Consider the following 13,211-nt stretch of genomic DNA (forward strand, 5'->3'; position numbering starts at 1 on the left):
CACAGTGCTCTGGACGGTCGTCTGAGGAGGCCTGTAATGCACACAGTGCTCTGGATGGTCGTCTGTGGAGGCCTGTAATGCTACACACAGTGCTCTAGTCTCTGGACGGTCATGTGAGGAGGCCTGTAATGCTGCACACAGTGCTCTAGTTTTTGGACGGTCATCTGAGGAGGCCTATAATGCTGCACACAGTGCTCTAGTCTCTGGACGGTCATCTGAGGAGGCCTGTAATGCACACAGTGCTCTGGACGGTCGTCTGAGGAGGCCTGTAATGCACACAGTGCTCTGGATGGTCGTCTGAGGAGGCCTGTAATGCACACAGTGCTCTGGACGGTCGTCTGAGGAGGCCTGTAATGCACACAGTGCTCTGGACGGTCGTCTGAGGAGGCCTGTAATGCACACAGTGCTCTGGACGGTCGTCTGAGGAGGCCTGTAATGCACACAGTGCTCTGGATGGTCGTCTGTGGAGGCCTGTAATGCTACACACAGTGCTCTAGTCTCTGGACGGTCATGTGAGGAGGCCTGTAATGCTGCACACAGTGCTCTAGTTTTTGGACGGTCATCTGAGGAGGCCTGTAATGCTGCACACAGTGCTTTAGCCTTTGGACGGTCATCTAAGGAGGCCTGTAATGCTGCACACAGTGCTCTAGTCTTTGGACGGTCATCTGAGGAGGCCTGTAATGCTGCACACAGTGCTCTAGTCTCTGGACGGTCATCTGAGGAGGCCTATAATGCTGCACACAGTGCTCTAGTCTCTGGACGGTCATCTGAGGAGGCCTATAATGCTGCACACAGTGCTCTAGTCTCTGGACGGTCATCTGAGGAGGCCTATAATGCTGCACACAGTGCTCTAGTCTCTGGACGGTCATCTGAGGAGGCCTATAATGCTGCACACAGTGCTCTAGTCTCTGGACGGTCATCTGAGGAGGCCTATAATGCTGCACACAGTGCTCTAGTCTCTGGACGGTCGTCTGTGGAGGTCTGTAATGCTGCACACAGTGCTCTAGTCTTTGGACGGTCATCTGAGAAGGCCTGTAATGCTGCACACAGTGCTCTAGTCTCTGGACGGTCGGGACTTGGGAGGCCTGTAAAGGCTGCACAGTGCTCTGGATGGTAGTAATTATTTTTCAGCAGCGAAAATTATACTGATGACAACAAAAACAAGAAACAGGGGGTGTGGTTATCACCAGCACAGACAGCAATAAACATATTGTCAGACATTGTAATTGTTCCAACGCTACTACTATGTGTACAGAGAGATTTCCCATCATTTCCCACCATTTTGTTTCCTCACAGGAAGTGAGGGCGAATCTCCTCAGCAGATACACAGACTGCAATAAATACCTGATGTAGGCTCTATTTTTTTTAATACTATAAACATTTTGGCTAGAGTTGGGCTTTTCAAAGGGTATTGCCAGCATGTTTTATGTAAAAGCTGTCTATAGTGTTTTTAATCCATATTAGTTCAGCCTGGTATAGCTCTACCATATACAGTAGGCGTAATCTATTGACCAAATGGACATGTTTCCTGTGACGTGTCTAGAAGATTGATGCAATGAAATCACGTATATTTGTGACCAACAGTGCTGTGCTGTAGGAAAAGGGAACTGGTGCAGAAAAAGGAAAACTTCATTATCAGGGCCGGTCACAGCTTGTGTGCACCCTGTCTGATCGCATCCACCCGTAGGGGAAGTTCGCAGGTGGCACCTCTCTCCTCTGTCTGCCTATCCTTGAGTTTTCGGGGTGCTGGGAGCCAAGGTGTGGGCTCCTGGATTTTTGGATGCTGCAGGTTGAAAGAATGGAAGGGTTCACTCTTATCTCTATGGTAAGTTAAATTTTTTGTTTGGGTCATGATGATGTGCGTCTAACTTCTCTTACAAAAATGGGATTGGAACACAAACAGGCTCAAGAAGCACAGTGGCGATGCACAAAGAAAGTGCAAATCTATGGGGACCAAACAAAATTCTGCTTTCTGATTTGTTGTATTTTGCACATTCTGATTCATTTTTGCACATCTTTACCCAATAGCCCCAAATAATTTAGAACTGGGTGCGGCCATACGTTACTGAAGCCTTCTAGTCACAGCTGGTATGTGCGTCTTTGTATACGTATACTGTGCTATTTTAGAGCAAAAGAAATTTGGTGTAAAGTAAACAAATTAAGATTCAGTACAAACCAATACCTTTTTATAATTTTGTGTTTGTCATATCTTTTGGGGAACATGTGTGTTTAAAAAGCATGCCTGCTTGGTAGATGGTATAGGAGAGACCAGGAGGCTGAATTTAAGCATTGAGCATCAACGTTTGAAATCCCTGTTTTTTACATTTTATTGGGTTGCCAAGGTAATTGTTGCAACTATTTTAGAATTAATATACAATAAAACCTTGGTTTGAGAGTAACTTGGTTTGAGAGTGTTTTGCTAGACAAGCAAAACTTTTCAATAGTTTGATATACAAGCGATTTCTTGATATAAGAGTAGCGTCATTTTACAATTGAGTGTAAAAGAGAAGAGAGGTGCCTCTAAGTGTAGCAATATGATTACATTTAATGAAGGTACAACATTTAGAGCCGGTTCACACTGGGGCGACTCGTCAGGCGACTCAGCCGCCTGAAAAGTCGCGTCCCATTGTATTCAATAGAACCGTTCTAATAGGAGCGATGCAAGTCGCTCCGACTTAGAAAAAGGTTCTTGTACGACTTCGGGGGCGGCTTGGGGCGACCTGCATTGACTTCTATACAGAGGTAATTTTGCAAGTCGCCTCTGAAGTCGTCTTCAGGACGCCTTGCCGAGTCGCCCCCGATGTCGTGCCGCCCCAGTGTGAACCGGCTCTTAGTAATATATTGCTTGAGAGTCGCCTCTCCTCTCTTTTATACTCCTGCTGGATTTTGCTTCTAATTCCCTTGTGGAGGTTTCCATTTGTGGATGGACATTTTATGGTTACACAACCTATCACATTGCTATAATCTTTTTATATGGACAATAAACTGAAAGACCAATGAAGAAATGGTTGTGGAACGAATCATTTGAGTTTCCATTATTTCTTATGGGGAAATTTGTTTTGATATACAAGTGCTTTGGATTACAAGCATGTTTCTGGAAAAAATTATGCCCACACAATCCAAGGTTTTACTGTACTTCAAATTCAACAAGGAAACTGGCTGCAGTGCTTCTTGTTTTCTTTTATTAAGTTTTTGCAAAATTAACCCCTTTGTAAAAAAAAAAGAAACTCAACACCATGCAAGCTCGCATGAAGGTGTTGAGTTCTTGCGGGGAGGAGCCTAGACAGCCGCCGAGGGACCCCAGAAGACACGGATCGGGGCCACTCTGTGCAAAACGAGCTGCACAGTGGAGGTAAGTATAACATGTTTGTTATTTAAAAAAAAAAAATTAAACACTTTACAACCCCTTTAAGCTTTGACAATAAAACCTGGACGCTGATTGCTTTCTATCCAGAGCTGCACCAGATGTTGTACCCTCCAGTTTTAGTAAATAACCCCCACTGTGTCCATAACAAACAATAAGTTACCGTATTTATCTGGGTATTGCGCGCTCCGGCGTATAGCGCGCACCCCTAATGTAGACCCGAATTTCCTGTAAAAAAACATTTTATTACTTACAGTTTTGGTGTCTTGCCCGGCGTCCATCGGCGGCCTTGTCCGGTGCGGCGTCCGTCTGCGGCCTCAGTGGTGTCCTCCCGGCTTCTCCCGCGCTGTTTCCGAGTCGAATCCCTGCTTCCCGCGCTCAGTTTGAACGCCTCCGCCGACATATACCGAGCGCAGTACACTCTGGCACGCTCGGCCACGCTCGGCTTCTCACGCATAAACGTCACAGAGCGTGACCAAGCCTGGCCGAATGTACCCGAGTGTACTGCGCTCGGTATATGTCGGTGGAGGCTTTCAAACTGAGCGCGGGAAGCGGGTATCAGCGTATATCGCGCACCCACTTATTTTAAGGGGAAAAAAAGTGCGCAGTATACGCCGATAAATACGGTATATGTTGAGAAATAGAAAATATGGATGTCTCAACATTTGAATATATTTTTAAAGCTTGCAAAAAAATAGTGATCAGATGAGAAAAAAAAAAGTTATCCTTTTAGGATGCAATGGGGTTTATTTACTAATGGTAAATGGACTATGCACTTTGCAATTGCTGTTGCTAAGGGCATTTGCTCCAGAGTTTAGTAAATGAGATGAAGCTTTACTTTGCAACGAATCCCCGATCACATGCAAGGAAAAAACAAAACAAAACTAAAAACAGCATTTTTGCTTGCACATGATTGGATGGTGAAAGTCAGTAGAGCTTCACCTTATTTACTACGCTTTGGAACAAATGCCCTTGCAGGGTGCAACTGCACTTGCAAAGTCCACAGTCTATTTCCTTTAGTAAATCAACCCCTATGGGTCTACAATAGCTCCACAGTAACAAATTGCTCCAAAGGAATCTTCTGTGTGGGAGTTGTTTTAAGAGATAGCAAATATGGTGGTATGGTCAGGAACCTATAGAGACCGGTCACAATTCACTTTACTGCACTTTGCATTGTTCCTTGTACAGTATAGAGAAGAAAACCCGAGTTATAATAACTGCTTGTGTGAGCATGGCATTAATAAAAAGGAACTTACAGTGCTGAATAGGCATGTGCAATTTTTTAAGTTACGAATACGTTTTCCGTCATTTTTCGTTATTTTAGTTGATTCGTTAACATACGAATGAACGAATGGTTTAGCGCAATTGATAACGAATAACGATATTTTCAAAATAACGAATATGGAAAACAACGAAGATACGAAAGAAGAAAGAAACGAAAACATAGAAACAACGAAAATACCGAACCCAAAAAAAAAAAATAATTACGAAAAACAAAATGAACGAAAATGCAAACTTACTAATATTCGAAGACCGAAAAGAAAACGAAATGCCGAACAAAGACTAAAAAACGAAAATCAAAACTAACGAAAAATAAATTACGGATCTTCGGAAAACTGAAATGAAAACAACGAAAATACAAAATAATGTAAATTAGCTTTCGTTAGTACTGAAATATTTCTGACCAATAGCCACTGAGCGCTGTCCCTTTCCTCTGAAGAGGTTTGTTCCTTCCCCCAATGAGCTTCTTTCTCATTACCTCCTGGCTCATTGTGTCTTTTTCTGTGTTAGACTGCAGTGCATCTACTTTCTAGATTTGTATTTGTAATATCTGACATATTTTAGTTTTCTTCTACGTCAGACTTCATTCTAGACAGGGTGTGTGTGCTAAGTAAGACAGTCAAGTCAATCACAGTAAAATCCGAATTACAAAATTACGACGAGTAGTGTGTCGAATAAACGTAAAATGTATTCTAACAGAATTACGAATGCAATAAAATCTACAAAAGTACGTTTTTACAATCAAAGGAAATTAGACATGAAAATACGAATGATCATAAAGCAACGAAAATATATTTCTTTACGAAAATACGAATGCGGCATGATGGAAAATATAATATAAATACGAATAACAAAACAACGAAAATTAAACTAACGTAAAAACGAAGGAACGAATAAAATCATTTTAAAAATACGAACGCGGCAGAATACAAAATATAACGAAAATACGAATCTCGATTCAACGAAAAATAAACTATCTATCTATCTATCTATCTATCTCTATATCTATCTATCTATCTATCTATCTATCTATCTATCTATCTATCTATCTATCTATCTATCTATCTATCTATCTATCTATCTCTATATCTATCTATCTATCTATCTATCTATCTACCATATTTATTGGCGTATAACACGCACCCTGGCCTAGATTCTCGTATCTGGGCGTAAAACTGTGCGGGCGTAACGTATCTGCTTTACGTTACGCCGCCGCAAGTTTTACAGGCAAGTGCTTTATTCACAAAGAACTTGCCTGTAAAGTTGTGGCGGCGTAGCGTAAATCCCCCGGCGCAAGCCCGCCTAATTCAAATGAGCCGGGTAGGGGGCATGGAGCATTTAAATTAGGCGCGTTCCCGCCCCGAAGTAATGCGCATGCGCCGTCCGACAGTAATGATCCGCCCCGTGAACCTCCGCTTGCTCAGCGGGGATCGCTCCGTTGATCCCCGCTGAGCCGGCGGATGACAGGGCGGTCCCCGCACACTGTGCAGCGACCGCCCGGTCTTTTCTCCGCTCTCCCCTATGGGGGGATCGGATGAACACGGACCGTCTGTCCGTGTTCATCCGATCCGATCCGCCAGACGGATGGAAAAGTAGGTTTTTCCTCCGTCACACTTTGGCGGGTTGGATGTCAGCGGGCATGACACCGCTGACATCCGCGGCTCTATAGAGGAGCACACAGCGCTAGACATGTGCACAGCAAAAATGTTTGTTTATTTCTGTTTCGTTTCTGTTCGTTTATCGTGATTCGTAACGAGTCGCAATTTCGTAAGACGTTAGTTATCGTATTCGTACTCTTTAGTATTTTCGTAACACTCTTTTTTCCGTTTCCGTTTTTTTCTGTTAGTTTATTTTTCGTTGAATCGAGATTCGTATTTTCGTTATATTTTGTATTCTGCCGCGTTCGTATTTTTAAAATGATTTTATTCGTTCCTTCGTTTTTACGTTAGTTTAATTTTCGTTGTTTTGTTATTCGTATTTACATTATATTTTCCATCATGCCGCATTCGTATTTTCGTAAAGAAATATATTTTCGTTGCTTTATGATCATTCGTATTTTCGTGTCTAATTTCCTTTGATTGTAAAAACGTACTTTTGTAGATTTTATTGCATTCGTAATTCTGTTAGAATACATTTTACGTTTATTCGACACACTACTCGTCGTAATTTTGTAATTCGGATTTTACTGTGATTGACTTGACTGTCTTAGTTAGCACACACACCCTGTCTAGAATGAAGTCTGACGTAGAAGAAAACTAAAATATGTCAGATATTACAAATACAAATCTAGAAATTAGATGCACTGCAGTCTAACACAGAAAAAGACACAATGAGCCAGGAGGTAATGAGAAAGAAGCTCATTGGGGGAAGGAACAAACCTCTTCAGAGGAAAGGGACAGCGCTCAGTGGCTATTGGTCAATGTCCAGAAATATTTCAGTACTAACGAAAGCTAATTTACATTATTTCGTATTTTCGTTGTTTTCATTTCAGTTTTCCGAAGATTCGTAATTTATTTTTCGTTAGTTTTGATTTTCGTTTTTTAGTCTTTGTTCGGCATTTCGTTTTCTTTTCGGTCTTCGAATATTAGTAAGTTTGCATTTTCGTTCATTTTGTTTTTCGTAATTATTTTTTTTTTTGGGTTCGGTATTTTCGTTGTTTCTATGTTTTCGTTTCTTTCATCTTTCGTATCTTCGTTGTTTTTCATATTCGTTATTTTGAAAATATCGTTATTCGTTATCAATTGCGCTAAACCATTCGTTCATTCGTATGTTAACGAATCAACTAAAATAACGAAAATTGACGGAAAACGTATTCGTAACTTAAAAAATTGCACATGCCTACGCAGCGCCCGTTCAGGTCCACCTAAAAAACTGGCAGGCAGACCTGAACGGGCCGCCTGTGTGAAAGAGCCCTAAGGGGCTTATTTAATAAAGCTGGAGATTGAAAAATCTGCTGCAGCTGTACTTTGTAGACAATTAGGGGTTGATTTACTAATAGGAAATAGACTGTACAGTTGCTCCAGAGCTTAGTGAATGAGATGAAGCTTCACTTTGCAAAGAATACCCAATCATGTGCAAGGTAAAAAAAAATTTTTTTTGCTTGTACATGATTGGATGATAGAAGTCAGCAGAGCTTCTGCCAGGGGCGGACTGACAACTCATGGGGCCCCCGGGCAACAGGAGATTATGGGGCCCCCAGGCAATAGATTATGGGGCCACACAGTATACACAGACACACAGGGCCAGATTCTCGTAGACTGGCTTAAAAATGCAGGCAAGTGCTTGATTCACAAAGCACTTGCCTGTAAAGTTGCGGCGGCGTAGCGTAAATCCTCCGGCGCAAGCCCGCCTAATTAAAATGATCCGGGTAAGGGGGCGTGGATCATTTAAATTAGGAGCGTTCCCGCGCCGAATGTACTGCGCATGCGCCGTCCCTAAAATTTTCCGACGTGCATTGCGCTAAATGACGTCGCAAGGACGTCATTGGTTTCGACGTTAACGTAAATGGCGTCCAGCCCCATTCACGGACGACTTACGCAAACAACGTAAATTTTTTAATTTTGACGCGGGAACAACGGCCATACTTAACATTGGTTGTCCCTCATATAGCAGGGGCAACTTTACGAGTCGCAAATCTTACGTAAACGTCGTATCTTCACTGCGTCGGCCGGTCGTACGTTCGGGAATTCGCGTATTTTGCTAATTTGCATACTCGGTCAGGGGAAAACGACGGAGGCGACACCTAGCGGCGACAAAAAAAAATTGCATTTAAGATCCGACAGCGTAAGAGCCTTACGCCTGTCGGATCTAATGGTTATCTATGCGTAACTGATTCTAAGAATCAGTCGCATAGATACGACGGCCCAGATTAGGACTTACGACGGCGCACATTGCGTTGCGCCGTCGTAAACCCTTTGAGAATCTGGGCCACAGATTACATACACACAGAATACACATACACACACACTAAAAAGGTACTGGAGAGGCGGGGCAGCTTTAATCTTGGGATTTTTTTTTTTAAAACACAGATTTTTACATACTATCCCTGGTTTTACTGAGGCTGGCAACCCTGATGGGGCCCCCTAGTGGCATGGGGCCCTCGGGCAGTGCCCGGGTTTCCGAATGGTCAGTCCGCCCCTGGCTTCTGCTCATTTTCTAAGCTCTGGAGCAACTGCACTTTGCAAAATGCTCCTAACTTCAACTTGTTCAATAAAGCTTTGACAAACAAGCTGGAAGCCGATTGGTTTCTATGCGGAGCTGCACCAGCTTTTGCACTCTCCATTTTTAGTAAATAACCGCAATAGATACTTCAAGAGCCCAACTATAATGCCGCGTACACACGGTCGTTTTATGTGATGAAAAAAAATGACGTTTTTAAAAACGTCACTTTAATTGACCATGTGTGGGGGAAAACGTCGTTTTATGTCTTCTAAAAAACGACCAAAAAAAATTGAAGCATGCTTCAATTTTATGTGTCGTTTTTCAAAACGTCAACTTTTACTTCACAGAAATTGACCGTGTGTAGCAAAAACGTCGTTTAAACGACGTTTTTTCATCCGCGCATGCCCAGAAGCTACTTAAGAATAACAATAAGATGAACTTGTGCTTTGGGGGTGATTTTAAAATGACTTCTATAACAATTGCCTGAATGGGCTCACAGGAACCAATCAAATTCAAGCTTGCGTCAGAAAATGATGACATTTGAATGTCGTTTAATATGGAACTTTACCAGCAGATGTTATAATAAAAGCCGGCATTGAGGTTACTGTATGTCCTGAGAGGTTACAACACATTTCACACATTTCTATGGTGTATACAGTATACACCCATCCTGTGTAGTCTAAACCTTGGCGTTACATTAGTGCTTCTAGACATGTGTTTTTGACACCTTTGCTGTTATACTAATTTTATATGTAGCTGGTATTGGTGATCACTAATGTAAAACTAGAAGTACATAGGACAGAGGTGTGCATAGAGATCAGCTAAATAACTGTTCTGTGCCTTGTTGCCCTCTGCCCAATTTTGAGGTTATATTTTTGACATAAAGAGTTGTCATGATAAAGTGACTAAAAGTAGACAGACTGGAAAAAAATAATAATGTAAAACATATAAAGATGCAAAAAAACGCATCAAACCACCTTATAGCAAGACTAAACTGTTTCTGAATGCCACAAGCTAAAAGCGCTATTTAACCACTTGCCGCCCGCCAATGACATATTGACGTCGGCAAAGTGGTTGTAGAATCCTGACTGGACGTCATATGACGTCCTCAGGATTTTGAGCCGCTGCGCACCCCCGGGGGCGCGCGCATCGCGGCGATCGTTGTTGCAGGGTGTCAGTCTGACACCCCGCAACACCGATCAAGGTAAAGAGTCTCTCACGGAGACTCTTTACCACGTGATCAGCCGCGTCCAATCACAGCTGATCACAATGTAAATAGGAAAAGCCGGTAATCCGCTTTTCCTCACTCGCGTCTGTCAGACGCGAGTAGAGGAGAGCCGATCAGCTGCTCCTGTGACAGGGGGGGTTTGTGCTGATCGATTATCAGCACAGCCCCCCCGAGGATGCCCACTGGACCACCAGGGATGCCACCAGACCACCAGGGATGCAAAAAAAATAAAAAAGGTATGCCACCCTAGACCACCAGGGATGAGAAGGACACAAAAAATGGATGCCAATCAGTGCCGCAATGGATGCCAATCAGTGCCCACAATGGGCATCACTGATTGGCAGGCATTGTTTGGCACTGATTGGCATCCATTAGTACAACACATACGATAGTGCCCATCTATGCCCATCCGTGCCGCCTATCAGTGCCCATCCATGCCGCCTATCACTGCCCATCCATGCCGCCTATCACTGCCCATCCATGCCGCCGATCTGTGCCCATCCGTGCTGCCTATCTGTGCTCATCTGTGCCACCTTACTGTGCCCATCCGTGCCGCCTATCCAAGCCCATCCATGCCGCCTATCCGTGCCGCCTATCAGTGCCCATCCGTGCCGCCCATTAGTGCCGCATATTAGTGCCCATCAATGCCACCACATCAGTGCCACCTCATCGGTGCCTATCAGTGCCACCTTATCAGTGCCCGTCAGTGCAGTACCATCAGTGCCCATCAGTGAAGGAGAAAACGTACTTATTTACAATGTTTTATAACAGAAACAAAAAAAATACGTTTTTTTTTCTAAATTTTCGGTCATTTTTTAATTTTTTTTGCAGAAAATAAATATCTCAGAGGTGATCAAATACCACCAAAAGAAAGCTCTATTTGTGGGTACAAAATGATAAAAATTTAGTTTGGGTACAGTGTAGCATGACCGCGCAATTGTATGTTCAAGTAATGTTCATGTGGGGGTGGACATTCTATTTACCACTTCCGGACCGCCGCAGGCCGATATATGTTGGCTGTTTGAAGAGGGATATATTTGTTATAGCACCAGCTAGCTGCCATAACCTAGATATCCTCCTCTTCAGCGGGCGGTCCGGTTTCCGATATTAGTGGTCTCTGCGGCGGATTCGCCGCGCAATCACTTTTATCGGCGCTCTCCCGTCCCCACCGTCGGCAGTGGCAGAGGCGATCGGGTCCTTCTAATGGCTGGGTATGGAGACAAGTGAGGGGAAGATGGCCTCCACCCGTCTCTATACCATAGCAGGGCAGAAGCGGCGTCACTCCCGCCCATAGCTCTGAAAGGGACATTTTTTTTATTGCATTTTAGTGTAAATATGAGATGTGAGGTCTTTTTGACCCCAGATCTCATATTTAAGAGGTCCTGTCATGCTTGTTTTCTATTACAAGGGATGTTTACATTCCTTGTAAGAGGAATAAAAGTGACACATATTTTTTTTTAGAAAAAACTGTGTAAAAAACTAAAAGAAAAAGGTAAAATAAATGAGATTTTTTTTTTTAAACGCGCTCACATATGAAAACGGTATTCAAACCACACATGCGAGTTATCGCCGCAATCGGTAGAGCAAGAGCAATAATTCTAGCCCTAGACCTCCTCTGCAACCCAAAACATACAACCTGTAGAATTTTTTAAATGTTGCCTATGGAGATTTTGAAGGGTAAAAGTTTGTCGCCATTCCACGAGCGGGCGCAATTTTGAATCGTGACATGTTGGGTATCAGTTTACTCGGCATAGCATTATCTTTCACAATATAAAAAAAAATTGGGCTAACTTTACTGTTGTCTTATTTTTTTATTTAAAAAAGTGTATTTTTTCCCCAAAAAAGTGCGCTTGTAAGACTGCAGCTCAAATACGTTGTGACCAAGTATTGCAATGACCTCCATTTTATTCTTCAGGGTGTTAGGAAAAAAATCTATATTGTTTGGGGGATTTAAGTAATTTTCTAGAAAAACAAACAGTTTTTAACGTGTAAACAACAAATCAGAAAGAGGCTTGGTCCTTAAAGCGGAGCTCCACCCTAAAGTGGAACTCCCGCTGATCGGAACCCTCCCCCCTCCGGTGTCACATTTGACACCTTTCAGGTTCAGGTTTAGATACTTGTCTAAAGACAGGTATTTGCACCCACTTCCGGCCACACAGTCTCGGGCAGACTGCGGGCATGACGTCACCTCCCGCATCCCCCCCCGTTGTGTTTTGGCAACACTCGGCTCCCAGTACACAGCGGGAGCCAACCGGCAGGCGTAGCGCGACTCGCGCGAATGCGCCGTAGGGAACCGGGCAGTGAAGCCGGAGCGCTTCACTTCCTGGTTCCCTCACCGAGGATGGCGGGGGGAGCAGCAGAGTGACAAGCGATCGCTCGTCCTCTGCTGCGGACGGCGCTGGACTCCAGGACAGGTAAGTGTCCTAATATTAAAAGTCAGCAGCCGCAGTATTTGTAGCTGCTGGCTTTTAATATTTATTTTTTCAGCGGACATCCGCTTTAAGTGGTTAAAAATAAAAAGTTAAACATAAAAAAAAGCCCTAATCCTGCAGAGGATGGGAGGCGGGGTGGAGAGGCAGGATCAAATTTGGGAGGCTGAAGATCTGCTTTTATTGAGCGAGCTGAAGTTAGAATCCGATTGGCTACCATGCACTGCTGCACCAGATTTTACTCTCTCTAATTTTAGCAAATCAACCCCATTGGGTCATTTTAATAAAGATATAAAGAGTTAGATCGATGGGCATGTGCCATACAGAACACAAGAAGCTCCCGCTGATGCATGTTAGTGGCAGACAGAGTATCCTAAAAGTTTTACAAACCAGGTGGGTGTTCAACAATGGGGCAGAATACTGCCCCACAGATACTGGCGTGTCTCTATGTGCCCTAGTGGTGGTGTTTAGCCAGTGTGGAAAAAACGCCACTCACCGCACTATGTGAGAACAAGCCCTCAGTCATTACCAAGTCTGAATTGTGGTTGGACACTGATCGTTTTTTCATAAATTTCTAATGCTGAGATGGACGGGGGAATACCAGATTCTAATACTGCAGGAAATACAGATGCTGTCTTTGCATTAACAGAAATTCAATAGCTCTCAAAACAGCTCAGTTACACACAGTCACGTCACCCTGTCCACAGCACAGTCTTTACTCCCAGAGAATATTAAAATCATGCATGCT

General features: G+C 43.4%; 1 protein-coding gene across 3 annotated transcripts in view; it reads left to right on the forward strand.

Moving 5' to 3' along the window:
• Nucleotides 1–1,572: 1,572 nt before the first annotated feature.
• Nucleotides 1,573–13,211, forward strand: part of SPI1 (Spi-1 proto-oncogene) — a 69,731-nt gene continuing 58,092 nt past the window's right edge. For all 3 annotated transcript variants that reach the window (XM_040328240.1, XM_040328241.1, XM_040328242.1), the window contains exon 1: nucleotides 1,573–1,825. Coding sequence is in view for 1 of the 3 variants with exons in the window: in XM_040328242.1 (XP_040184176.1) it covers nucleotides 1,781–1,825 (45 nt within the window). In the remaining 2 variants the exon portion in view is untranslated. The remainder of the gene's footprint in view (nucleotides 1,826–13,211) is intronic.

Source organism: Rana temporaria, chromosome 11 (genome assembly GCF_905171775.1).
Source record: "Rana temporaria chromosome 11, aRanTem1.1, whole genome shotgun sequence".
Lineage (NCBI taxonomy): Eukaryota > Metazoa > Chordata > Amphibia > Anura > Ranidae > Rana > Rana temporaria.